Here is a 13,283-nt window from a genome sequence, read left to right on the forward strand (position 1 = left end):
GTATTTAGTCTTTTTAATCTGAATCAACCTTTTGTATTCCTTTTTATTTCCTTTATATGTAGCTAAGTTTTCGTTGGATCTATCATTTCTGAAAATGTTTAAAGCTTTATAAACTTCTTTCCTTTTATTTCTACATTCTTTGTCAAACCAATCACTGGATGACTCATATGATTTTTTATTTTTTCTTATTTTTGCAAAATCAATAAATAAGCTAATGAAGTTAGACTCAATTATGTTAATATCTTCATTATTTTGCAGTAATACTTCAATATCATTTAATATATTATTTATCTTGATTTCATTTTCATTTGATATATAACCTTCGTAATCAAAGTAATAACTTGGTGTTTGCTGTTTGGAGTTACCCCTTTTTTTAACATGTGTCTGGTCTATTTTACTAAAATTGATATCAAAAATTAAGGGAAAGTGATCTGATTCTATTCGGTTACCTATTTTAAAACTACTTATTTTATTGAAGAAAGAAGTAGATGTAATCAAATAGTCATTAACACTTTTGCCATTATAATTAATAAACGTAAATTCGCCCTTTTTGTCACCTTCATTCCTTCCATTAACTATGCACATTGACGTATTTTTACATAGCTCAATCAGCTTTTTCCCATAGTCATTAATTTCTCTATCACAGTTTGATCTATTACATATTGATATGCCAATTTCATAATCATTTTCATCAATTGGGAGGTAATTAACATCGTCAAATAAAATGGTATCATCAAGCACCCCTGTCCGGGCGTTAAAGTCGCCAATGAATATATAGTTAGTAATATTGTATTTAGCACGTATTTCTGACATAGTTACTGTTATATTATCAAATACATCCATATCCTCATTATAGCTAGATGTAATTGGTCTTATATATAAATTACATAATATGAATGGGTCTGAATTGCCTGGGGGAACCACTATAATCCAAATAAAATCATCATCAAAATCTAATCTTTTGACATATTTTGATAATTCACATTTTATAAATAACAATATACCACCCGACTCCCTTCCTTTAGTCGAAGCTTTTTTGCTCTGTACGTTAAACGAAACATATCCTTCCATAAAAAAAATCAGATTTAGACCAATTTTCTGACAGTCCAATGATATCAAATTATTTGAGATAACTCATGAAGTCTTCTGCACCCCATTTATCTCTAATTCCATGTATGTTCCATGCTATACATTTAATGTCACGCACCGACGGACCTTGACCTCCTTCCTACTCCTCAGCCACTTCGCTTGACCCATTATATCTACTTCCTTCCTTAGCTTTGTCTTGTTGTTTAACAACTTTGTTTTTCTTTTCATTAAATATGAATGTTTCAACAACACCATAACTGTATGTTACCACTAACCTGTCATATCTCAGCTTAGCTGAGCAGTTTTCATTTTCGTTAATAATTTCTCTTCTTTTGGCCAACAGCTTGCTTCTAATTATTCTCGTTTTTGGAGCAAAATCTTCCGAGATACTTATCCGTGATCCTTTCAATTTCAATGCATTCTTCAATATGCGTTGCTTATCCTTGTATTTAGCAAATCGTGCAATTATTCTGCTTCCTTTTGCCTTGGTATTTAGCCTATGTACTCGCTCTATTTGAATCTCATCCTGTATTTTCAAATCATTTCTAATGCATTTCAACACCATTTTTTCCGTTTCTTCCCATTTCTCGTTGTCTTTCTGTGGTATGCCTTTAAATATCAAGTTATTTCTTCTTGATTGGTTCTCCAGTTTCTCCATGCTTGCTTTCAATGACTCTATCTCTTCAATGTTTGCTTGTCTATGGTCATCTACTTGCTCTTCTAACTCTGCCAATTTATTTTCTATCTTATCTAAACGAGGATTTATTTCCGAGCCTAGCTTGTCGATTCGTTCAAGAATTTTCCTGATATCACCCTGCGTTGCTGGCTTTGTAATGTCAGCGTTAAGCTGGAGTTCCTTCATTGTTGCTCCACGTGTCGCCATACTATTCAAATTATCGCTAAACGGAGAGCTCAATGCAAACACGTCCGTTCACCACGGCGTCACAGCAACATCTTTTAAGGAATACTGTACTATGAAAAACAAATCCATCTTCTTCTTCTAATCTTAAATGCATACGGTAGGTCATTACGAGCCTAAAACCATGTTGACAGACTAGACTAACTCTGTAAAAAAACAAGAGAGAAAACACGACTCTAATATTAGAGCGGCTAAGGTTGAATTTCAGGCAGAATCGTGCACTTCTAGAAGAAAGCATGAAACTTCCCACAGTGATACTATGACACCTAAAGATCATTAAAAAAAATAGACCCCAAAAAATAACGCCTCCTAATGGCCACCATCTTGAAATCCAATATGGCCGCCAAAATATTTGATTTGATTTTAGCCAATATATTCATATCTACAGCACATGTCATTGCCAAATGAAGATCATTACCCATGTTTTCAATATCAGGGAGTGTCATGCAATCATCAGAAATTATGTCAGATGGCGCCGCCATATAGGATTTCAAGATGGCCGCCAAATTATTGCTATTTTTGTCAATATCTTATCTACAGCACCTAGCACTGTCAATCAAAGACCGTTACCTATGTTTTCGATATCAAGGACTATCATGCATCCATCAGAAATTATGTCATAAAATTGAATTTAAAGATTGCTGCCATACTATTTCAAGATGGCCGCCAAGTTAATTATTGATAATGTTGTAAATATCGTAATATCTACAACACCTAGCACTGTCAATGGTCTTTACTCGTGTTTTCGATATCCGGGAGTATCATGCATATACCTGTATTAGAAATTATATAGGATATCAAGATGGCGGCCAAAATTTTTTTTTTTCATATTTACATATGTAAACTACCAGCACTGTGAATCAAGATTGTGTATATGTATAATTAGGGATATCATGCAATTATCAAACATCTCATAATGATAGTGAGACTTGCCTATGGCAGTGAAGTAACACCATTTAGAAGGAAGTCCGACAACTGACACGTTGGATTTCAGGATGATTGCCAATTAAGAAAGGTACATGAAAGAAATGGAAATTAAAAAAAATAATAGAAAACTTTTAAGGAATAACAAATTGGTAACCATCGAAAGTAATGAAAATTAAAAAAACAACTAAATAACTGCTTTGTATGGTATGAGAGCAAGTGTAGAAGGAGAGAGATAGATGCAGATATTAAACATCATATATATTAAAGTTAGTTTAGCATGAATGAAATTATATAAACATAAATCAAATATTCAAATTAATGGTGTGAAGACACTAATATAGAATAGACCTCATGTCTATGTATATAAATATTGAAAGTCTACTTTAAGAATCTCTTGTAAAAAGAAACCCATCTTCCGCAAGGGCGTAGCGTATGTGTTTCCAGGCTATCTATCGTGAAGTAGATTTATATCTCTTACTAAATGATTCATGACACACTCGTGAATACTGATTTATTTGACTGCTGCATAGTCTTTCCACACCACCCCCACCCTCTCCTCTCCAGCAAACAGGATCCGCCATTGTAGAGCTTATTTATCTAATAAACGAGAAAGAACGATAGAAACTGCGTCACATCTCCCAAGCCCTGGCCTACCTAACCTAGTACTCTTTGTACACTTAGGCCTATATACTATAGTCGGAAGCATGGTCCTAGACTAGGCCTATAATATAGTAAAATTCTGTATAAGTAGTCATATGTTTACAGGTTTACATTCCATTAACGATCACATTTTTTTTCATTGAAAATTTAAGAAAAAATAATAATTTAAAAAAAATAACTTAAGTATTTTAAAATATTCCAAACTTGTACGATTAAAAAAAAATTGAAAAAAAATAAAAAAAATAAATAAAGTTAACTTTAAACACAAACAACGCGATAGGATATAATCAGTTTGTTGCAATCAGTGGCCCCGACATTGTAGTTTTTAAAAAATAATAAACTATAATACCAGGCCCGTAGCCAGGTCATTTCAAGGGGGGGGGGGGTTCTCTTGGCGTGGGGTCCAGAAGATTGCCTAAGGACCCAGGTGGGGTCAGGGGCGAAGCCCCCGAAGCCAGAGCAGTTTTTGTGTTTAATGTGTCTATATAATGTTATAAAAGCAGTTATTTTTTGAAAAAGATCTATGTAATAAAAGGTGGTAATATAATAAAATTTGAAAATATTTCCTGATAATTGGCATGTTTTAATCACACGGAAAGACAAAAAAACCTCATCGCACAATCAATATCAATATACTCAACACATTTATTATTATAAAACAAAACAAGCTATTTATAGGCCTACAAAGTAATTTACAAAGAATTATGTACTTATTATTATAATATTTAAAATATTTAAGAAGTTTTGTCTTGTATTAACTTAAAATAATGAATCTTCCTGTAGGCCTATGTAAAAAAATAGAGTTGCCTGTTACAAAATAAAGTAGAAGCTGAACTTCTTCTTGACTCTCATCTTCATTAGTGAAACTTACCTGTACTTTTTCTAGCTTTAACATAATCTAAATAGAACTTGGAGCCATCAGCAAACAGAAGATTAAATAGTTTATCACAAGAAATGTCATAAACCTGTCTCTTATACACATCTAGATGTGTATAAGAGACAGCAAACGAAATTCAGCGCGTCTATTTTCATTCCAATCAATGGCGTTTGTAAACATGTGCACTGACGTCATCGTCGAATCCCAGGACTTTCGACGGCAAAGCTGGCCTGCCTGCCTAGGTCCTAGGCCAATCAATAATAATTAACAAAATGTATTTTTTTTTAAATATAGGCCTATGGCCTACGTCCTACTGTACTTACTTTGATGTCGTCGGGGTATAATTCTGTCTCTAAATGCAGCGTGACTACTAGGAAAAATCAAAATTCAAGATTGGGTCTAAAAAATCCCAAGATTGCTTTTAAAAACCCAAGATTCGCAAAATATTAGTATATATACATAAACTTCATTTAAAAGTCCTTCATTTTAAAGTTTTTTTAAAATTTTGTACTGTATAAGCCTTAACGAAGTTCGCTTTGGGCCATACTATTCGAAGGCCTACTCTGTGCGTCCGTGGAAAATCCTTTTTGGTGACTAAAACGTGATATCCTTTCCTCTGGCATTGTATGTTAGGCCAAGAGTTTGAAGTTTGTGCGCAATTTCACCCATTCGATATTAACAAAGTCAGTACTTCACACACATTATGCCTATGGCCGCCTTATATAAAAGGGCGTAATCGATCTTTTCAGAGTGTCTAACTGATCTGTCAATTTTATACCAGGGGACTACAGTATTGCATAGGAGTATTTACAATAAGAAAAATTGGGAAAACAGTTTCCTTTGAAATTTACTTGCGAGTGTGTATGAAACCGGGTCTTTGGCAACTATAATTTGATACTACGTCTAGAAGTGTAGAGATACGGACCCTATTATTAAAAACAGTTGAATTCTAAATGATTACAAGATGACCAAGCATATGAATGAATCAGTCTAAAATGATATTCAAAGATATTATACAGCTAACCGCTAATGTTTGTTTTGCATGTCTATTACACACCGTCACTCACAAATGTATGCAAAAATTGGTCGTAAAATTTGACAACAAGTTGACCATTAAAATCTATTGTAAATATTTATTTAAATCCGTACACGGATTTTGTTTCAAGTTGTTTGTTTTCAATACTATAGCTATTTCTTTACGATGACATTGTTTTGAAATTGTACTGTATAACACTCCAAAATTTGTTTCATGGGCAAACAGCAGAAGGCTCTAAATTTTTACAAGTTGACCAAGCGTGTTGCTGCATCATTGTTGTTCGGTTACGATCACTTTTCAGGCAGAGAGCAGCAGGCTGATAATTTGTTTTTCCCACAGCTATTTAGATGTCGTTGTTGGTAACTTTTTTTTTTTAAATTGTGAGTGTAAATATTTTCTAGTGTATATACTGTAGATAAGAATTGTAGATAAATAATGCACAAAAAATCAATTGTCGATGGAGAACGGCGTCAGTCATCTGATTAGTCCCACATTAACAGTACCGATATTTTGAATACTCCTCTTCCGCGAATTGTTTTATTGGCAGTGTGTCTGCTGTTGAAAACAAACTTCCTAATTTTGTGACTCGCTATGATGACTGAGATGGACCATGTTGATTTATTAATAATATGTTGTTTGGGATGGAAAAAAGTAGAGTCAATTTCCCAACAAGGATCCATCAGCAAATAGTTTGGTGTGCGCTATGGACAGTATGGCTATGGAATTTACTAACCACACAATCCACAATTATTAAGTCGCAAAACCTGAATACCGTAGTTTCTTTCAATCTGGCCCCGGCAGTTTTTAAACCAGTAACAACGCAGTTAACAGTTAATTTTTCTCCAGCAAATTTTAAATAGCATACCAAATCCTCCTTTTTGGAATGTAAGGAAATTGATAGTGCTTTTCTTTTGTTGGATTGATTATAACTCCTGATTGTAGCAACCCCAAAACGAATGGCACTTCAGAAATACAGTACACTATACCAATTATTCTCTCAAACTGATCATATCCTATCGCGTTGTTTGTGTTTTAAGTTTACTTTATTTATTTTTTTTTATTCATTATCGCAAACTTCATATCCTATCGCGTTGTTTGTGTTTTAAGTTGAATTAATTTTTTTTTTTTTAGGTCTACAGTTTTTGTTTTTTGTTTTTGTTTTTGTTTTTTTTTTAATAAATATTTTAAAATCCTTAAGTTAAATTAATTTTTTTTTTAGGGTTTTTTTTTTTTATTTTTAATGAAAAATAAATGCGATCGTTAACTTCGACCTTGGTACAATGTAAACCTGTAATCATATGACTACTTATACTGAATTTTACTATTACAGTCCTATATTAAACTAGCCTAGGACCAGGCTTTCTACTATAGTTTGGCTATAGAGGCCCCCTAGTGTTGCAAATCCCAGGCACATAGGCCTAGCCTCTAATGCCTAGCATAGAGCTCGTGATCGCGGTCAGTGGCGTCGAGAGCCAGTAAGGGCCCCGGGGAAACACCTCACATGCCCCCCCCCGCCCTTCACTTGGGACCCCCACTCGGCCGCTCCCCAAATTAAGTCTCCTCCTAAATCTGACAACAAAAGTTTTCATCCTGGCTTGGGCTCGGGCCCTATGGAGATTTTGTTCTTAAAAAAATTCCATGTCTAGTGTTGTTGTAAAATGCATTTCAAACCAGGCTGGTTTTTGATTTACTTTTGGAATAGAATTTGGAGAGGTCGTTTGATCAAGTCAGACCTACGTTTTGAATTTGAATTGAATTTTAAAGAAATTATAACTACATTTTGGAAAATTTGAACTACGTTTTAAAAAATTAGAACTTCATTTTGAGAAACTAGATCTACATTTTGAGAAATTTACGCCTACGTTTTAATAAATTAGACATTGAATTTTGCAATTACATTTTGATTTTAACATTGAATTTTGCTGCGTATGGCACCCCATAGTCTCAGGAAGCCTACAATCACGAAGTGTTTAATCGCACTACTTCCATGCTCGACTGAATTTAAGGAGTCACGTGATGTAAAACAGCCAATCAGGCTGTCTAATTTTCCTTCATTGGCAATTCTCATATAGGAAAAAAAATATTGCGGTACGCGTACCTCATTATTTTGGGTAGTTGTTAATTACAACGGGTTCAGCCGATGGAGCGTGGCTTCTATGGCGACACGTCATGTATAAATTATACCGTCTATAGTACCTAAAAACCAGCGTGACCAATGCTTGGGTGTTTACCCAAGATCTTGGGTATTTTGACTTGGTCTTGTGTTCTTGGGTATTCCGTTCAAATCCTTGGGTATTTTATTTTTACTAAGAAAATTAAATATAGAGGATATAAGAGAAAGAATTAAGAAGTAACAAAGTATATTTCAGTCCATTAAATTAAGCAAAACTCAACAAAGTGCACATAACATTGTTAATTGACTGTTAATTGCTATAAACACGGGTTCAGAATTGGTTATTTGTGATTTGCGTTGCCATTGATCTTACCTAATTAATGCATTACATAATAAAACTTGATCACTGATCTACACTGATAACACTGGCCGACTGATGGTGTATTTTTCTATCCGTATTGTTACCTCATAAATATTAATTTTAATAATTAACACAAACAATTACAATAAAAAATGGTTTATTTATTGAACTAAAAAGGGAAACTATACATGCGAAAAACACGTATTTTTCAAATTTTAATGCATTTTCAGGAAGCTGGGTAATTTTGGGCAATTTTTGCTGAATCTTGGGTAATTTCGACCTAGTCATTGGGTACCGTACTCGCGCAAATAAGCGCCCGGGCACTTAAAATATTTTTTGCACTTTCTCATGGGCGCTTATTCAAATGGGGCGCTTGTGAAAACAGAGTGGAAATTGATGAAAATCGAGGGGTTCTTATGGGAAATTATTAAATTCAAGAAGCACTTTTTGAAGGAAAAAAGATTATTTAAGGACATTACGAGTGGTGGTTAGGTGGAAAAGACAATCGTCCAGAGAACATGGCTCATGACAAGAATGCGTGAATGTCATAATAGTGACTAGTCAAATAGCAGATGCGATTAGTGATGGTGGGTAGTGGTTAAATTGTTGGCCATCGACCGATTGAGATTAGCAGGATGGCAGGATCATTGTATTTATTTTTTCTTGAAAACTTAGATGAGAATGTGCCAAAGGTCGGAAAAAGAAAAAGAGGAGTAGGATTAGGCATAGAAATATGTAAAAAGAATAAAGTTGGAAATATACTGTCTGTCCAGGGGTCGGAACTCTCATCAGTCTAAGATAAATATACTCATTTTGATATTGATCTATGAAGAATGTGTTCCACTCTGCAGCTCAAATCATGCCAACAACCACAGTCCCAGGATTGGTTAGATTATCTTATGAAATTATTCAAATTAGAAGTGGGCGCTTATTCAAACGGGGCGCTTAAGGAAATTTTCACGTTAGGACGGGCGGTTATTCGGCGCTTATTCAAACGGGGCGCTTATTCGCGCGAGTACGGTATATCAAAAATTGTAAGTGGTCACGCTGCTAAAAACATCGCATATACACTGTGTGACCAATGTGACGTTAGCGAGGCGGGCTGAGGCTTAGTTTGTGCATAGGTTTGTATTGCTGCTACGGCCGGGTGACGGACGATCGGGGGCCCAAGAGACATCGAGTCCATTTTCAGATGATTGGGCCCAAAGTTCGGACTATCGTGTCGGTCTAGGCATCTCTAAAGCTGCACTAGGTCGGACTAGGAGGCCTCTTCAGTATTCTGAGCAAGGCATAGTCCGGTAGACTAGTGCTTCCAGCAACCCGCAGCAGTCTGTCTAGCAGTGGCGGAGCCAGCGGGACTCGGGGACAATGTGGCTTAAGCCCCCACCCCCATTGGACAAGTCAAGGCTCCACCCCGACCGAGCTCGTCGAGCAGTCGGACCAAAAAAAAAAATAAATATAGGCCTACAGTCTTTCACACTGCTAAGTGCCATTTTCGGCCATCCAGATCTCCCTATTTTTAGAAAACTCTCATCTCTCAAACCCCCCGCCTAGGCATACAAGCTCAAGCCTCCTGTTCGACAGCTTAGCCTCCCCCCCCCCCCCCCCAGAAAATGTATCCCAGAGGAGCCACTGTCTAGGCCTTTAGACAGTCTATGCAGAATACATTACTTTATACAACACAAATTGCAGGATATTTTTAATTTAATTAAATATTTAACATTCTTTGTGTGTAATATAGCCGGCATTTTGTGAAACATTAAAAAGTAATAATTCGTAACTTCAGCAGTTATGTTGTAATAGAAGTTATAATTTTAATTTAGTATTAGGCCCATTTTCTCTTCCAGAAAGATAATTTGTTATGAGATTAGGTTGGAAAATCCACAGTACAGTATGAGTACAAGTAGTATAGGTCATTGAATTGTTTCATTTTTTTCTGTCATTACGGCCTAATCTCTACCGCTAAAATAACTAACTAAGCTTATGTATTATTTTACTTTGTGTAGACCCCATAAATTGATAATGTTCCAGGGCTCCTAATTTTGGAAAGAAATTACACAGGGACAACTTATTTTTTCTTACATTGGTTGTACCATGGAGTTGCTGTGTTTTGCTATGTTGTGTGATAAAAGACAAGGCCTATTCATATCGAGGACGAACTATAACTGAAAGACAAACTATAGCTGAAATTATGCATGACGTCAACATACGAAGCCATGCCCCTCTACTGAACCCGTTGTATTTAGCAACTACCAAGTTTATTGAAGAATAGGGTAATTGAGGGCGCCATTCTAATACCCTTTCCGACCCTTTCCAGAGCCATAGAAAGAGTTGCAACATTGAGAATTTAGAAGCCATTTTGTGTCCAACACGATGCGCGTTCCTGTGTATGGTACAATATCGTATAGTTTAATTCAATTTGCAGCCTCCTGTAATTTAATTTAATCTTTTTAGCAGTTGAATTTCATGTAACTCTATTTATAAATATATTTTTTAATGATTTCACTACTTTATATCCAATTTCATATTATATATACTGTAATAATTTACTATTTTTAAGCGGTTCTTTAATCCTTGTCGATAGACGGAGAACCCCTCGAAGTATTCTTCAATTAGGCAATCCTGCCAGAACCTTAAGTGGCTCCTGTTATTTTGGCGAAATAAATGATATATGACGACCAGCAAAAATTAATTAATATCAGAATAGCCTATTCATATAGGCCTCTAAATATCAAAATGTAAATGTAATTAAGATTATTTACTCTTTTATATTAGTTTCGATTACATGTATGTTGTTTACGTTATTTAATTTTTGTGGGAAAAACGTAATAAAACAACAAAATATCCTAGCATTTTTCCTTGAATTTTGCAAAGAGAAACAACAAGTTATTTTCGAGATCATAATCAAATAAAAGAAGGCCTATTTTATCGACATTGTCATTTACCAACTTAGATGACTACTAAAGACAAATGTGCTAGTTATCTTTATGCTTTCGTACTACAGTAAGGTTTCTTTGCAAAAAATCACTCATTATTATTATTATTATTATTATTATTATTATTATTATTATTATTATTATTATTATTATTATTATTATTATTATTATTATTTTTATTATTATTATTATTATTATTATTGTTATTATTATTATTTATAGTAATAAATATTAAGTGAGTATATGTCAAGTGGGCCGCATCATTTTCGTTAGCAAATTGATAGTCCACCTAATTATCACTGTCAGAAAATTATTGTTTAAAAAGTAAAGGGCAATCCTTTGTCTTCTTAATTCATTGGTATTGTTGCCGTTTTTTCCAGCCTGCTTAATCAAATCAGCCCTATTTTGAACAGTTCGTTACTTTTAGCTTTTTGGCCGGCTTTAGTGTGATTTCAATGATCCGTAAATAGGCTATCTAGGTTGTTGTTTTTTAAAATTAAATATGAGCGAGCCCTATACAAATCTTGTATTATTATTTTGATTATTATGATTATTTATAAATATTAAAATATAGGTCAGTTGGCCGCAGTATATAAACTGATATTGTGTAAGCCTAACTGAAGAACAAAACATATCCTTTTTTGACAAGAAAGGCAGGTCTTTTTAGTTATAGATTAAAGCCCCATTCCTGGCAAAATTTCAGTTTTTAAGAAAAATCTAATTTTTGTATAATGTTATAAAGATTTATAAATATAATACGGAATTGCTAGTTTAACTGAATTTAGACATTCCTAGGAATAAAAAAAAAATGTAAAATAAGACTGAAATTTGATTTTTTTCCACACAAAAAATAAATGCGGATGAATTTTTCATGTTTGATTTTGCGATAGGTCGTGAGAAGAAATATCGTAGGCGCCGAAAACATTAGCCTATCCAACGCTGCTAGGCTAGGCCTTATCTCGATCTAGGTTCTGTTATCACACATAAAAACGGCCGACATGATATTTTCCGTTGTTAGTATTGATACTTGTGAACTATAATGTTTCATAGAAATTATTTCAAATTTGTTAAAAAACTGATTTTGACTGAGATCACTCGAATAATCATCATCAACGATTGGTGAAACTTACTCAAAATATTCGTTAATTATCGAAAAAGAATCTTGCGTTAAGTAAAACTACAATTTTAAGCGCCATATCAACCGTTGCTATGCAAATTTAAATTTCCTATTTTATTCATGAAATTTAAGTATACAGGAAGATTAAAGTTTATTAAATTCTTTATTTTCATAGGTTTTGTGAATATGTTTAACATCTGAATTATCTATTATTATCGTAGAATAGGATTATGTAAAAAAATACTGAAATTTTAATATAATTGCATAGCAACACTCTTTTTATCGTCCATAGCAACGAAGCAAAATCAGCAGAAATCCACATACATTCGTCATTGACCAAGCAAAAATCATGAGATACAATATATTTATATAATAAACATCTCTTATTGAACAAAGTTAACACATTGATGTATAAAATACAAGGTCATCACCATAGCAACTGTTGCTATGCAAATTTAAATTTCTTATTTTTTCATAAAAAAAATATATAATAAAGACCTAAAGTATAGTAATAAATTAGTATAGGATTTATGAAAAAAATGTTTATTAAATATCCTATAAGATAACACAATTTAGTATGAAAGCAAGGCCATCACCATAGCAACTGTTGATAATTGAAATATCCTATTTTTTTCTGTAAATTATAAAAATGAAAACCTGAAATTTATTAATATATTTAAAGATTTCGTGAGATGTTTAGTAAATATTAATATTGTAAGATAACATAAATGAAAGATAACATCTTAATGTGAATACAATATTGATAGTTATCGCCATAGCAATGAATAAAAATCACTAGAATTTTTGTTCATTTGGCTTTACATTTTTTTAAATAACACACGGTCTTTGCTTAAAAAAAGGTGTACATAATAATGTTAAAAATAGGTAATCACCATAGCAACCATTGTTAGCAAACTTAAAAAAAATGTTTATTAAATGTTTATTAATATTTATTTCATTTTATCAGACCAACAGTGAATTATTACCACTAAAATATATAAAACTTAAATATCTTAGGAGAACATTAATAATCAATTTCAAATATAAGACTAAACATTAGTTTAGGGACTTAAGATTTGATCAACGTATCTTCCCATTTTTCTTTCATTTTGCATCAAGCCATCTGTTTTTAATTTATATGAAGCATTGTACAATGGTTTTCTTTCTTGACTTAAAATATCTTCATAAATTCTGATAACAAACTGTATATTTTATAATATACATACATATCTTCCCAAATTTCTCTTA

The 13,283-nt window shown here is 33.3% G+C and overlaps 1 protein-coding gene across 1 annotated transcript; it reads right to left on the reverse strand.

Moving 5' to 3' along the window:
• Window positions 1-1,193: 1,193 nt before the first annotated feature.
• On the reverse strand, window positions 1,194-1,972 carry LOC117112939. The gene has a single exon (XM_033256160.1). It carries the CDS (start codon window positions 1,970-1,972, stop codon window positions 1,229-1,231), a length of 744 nt encoding a protein of 247 aa, XP_033112051.1. The 3' UTR covers window positions 1,194-1,228.
• Window positions 1,973-13,283: the final 11,311 nt, after the last annotated feature.

This window comes from Anneissia japonica, unplaced genomic scaffold (assembly GCF_011630105.1).
Source record: "Anneissia japonica isolate Jap-2015-1 unplaced genomic scaffold, ASM1163010v1 scaffold35_len73349_cov166, whole genome shotgun sequence".
Lineage (NCBI taxonomy): Eukaryota > Metazoa > Echinodermata > Crinoidea > Comatulida > Comatulidae > Anneissia > Anneissia japonica.

Excerpts from the sequence above, each read along its gene's own strand:
- LOC117112939 (XM_033256160.1), bottom strand. The coding sequence starts at position 1,972 with ATGGCGACACGTGGAGCAACAATGAAGGAACTCCAGCTTAACGCTGAC.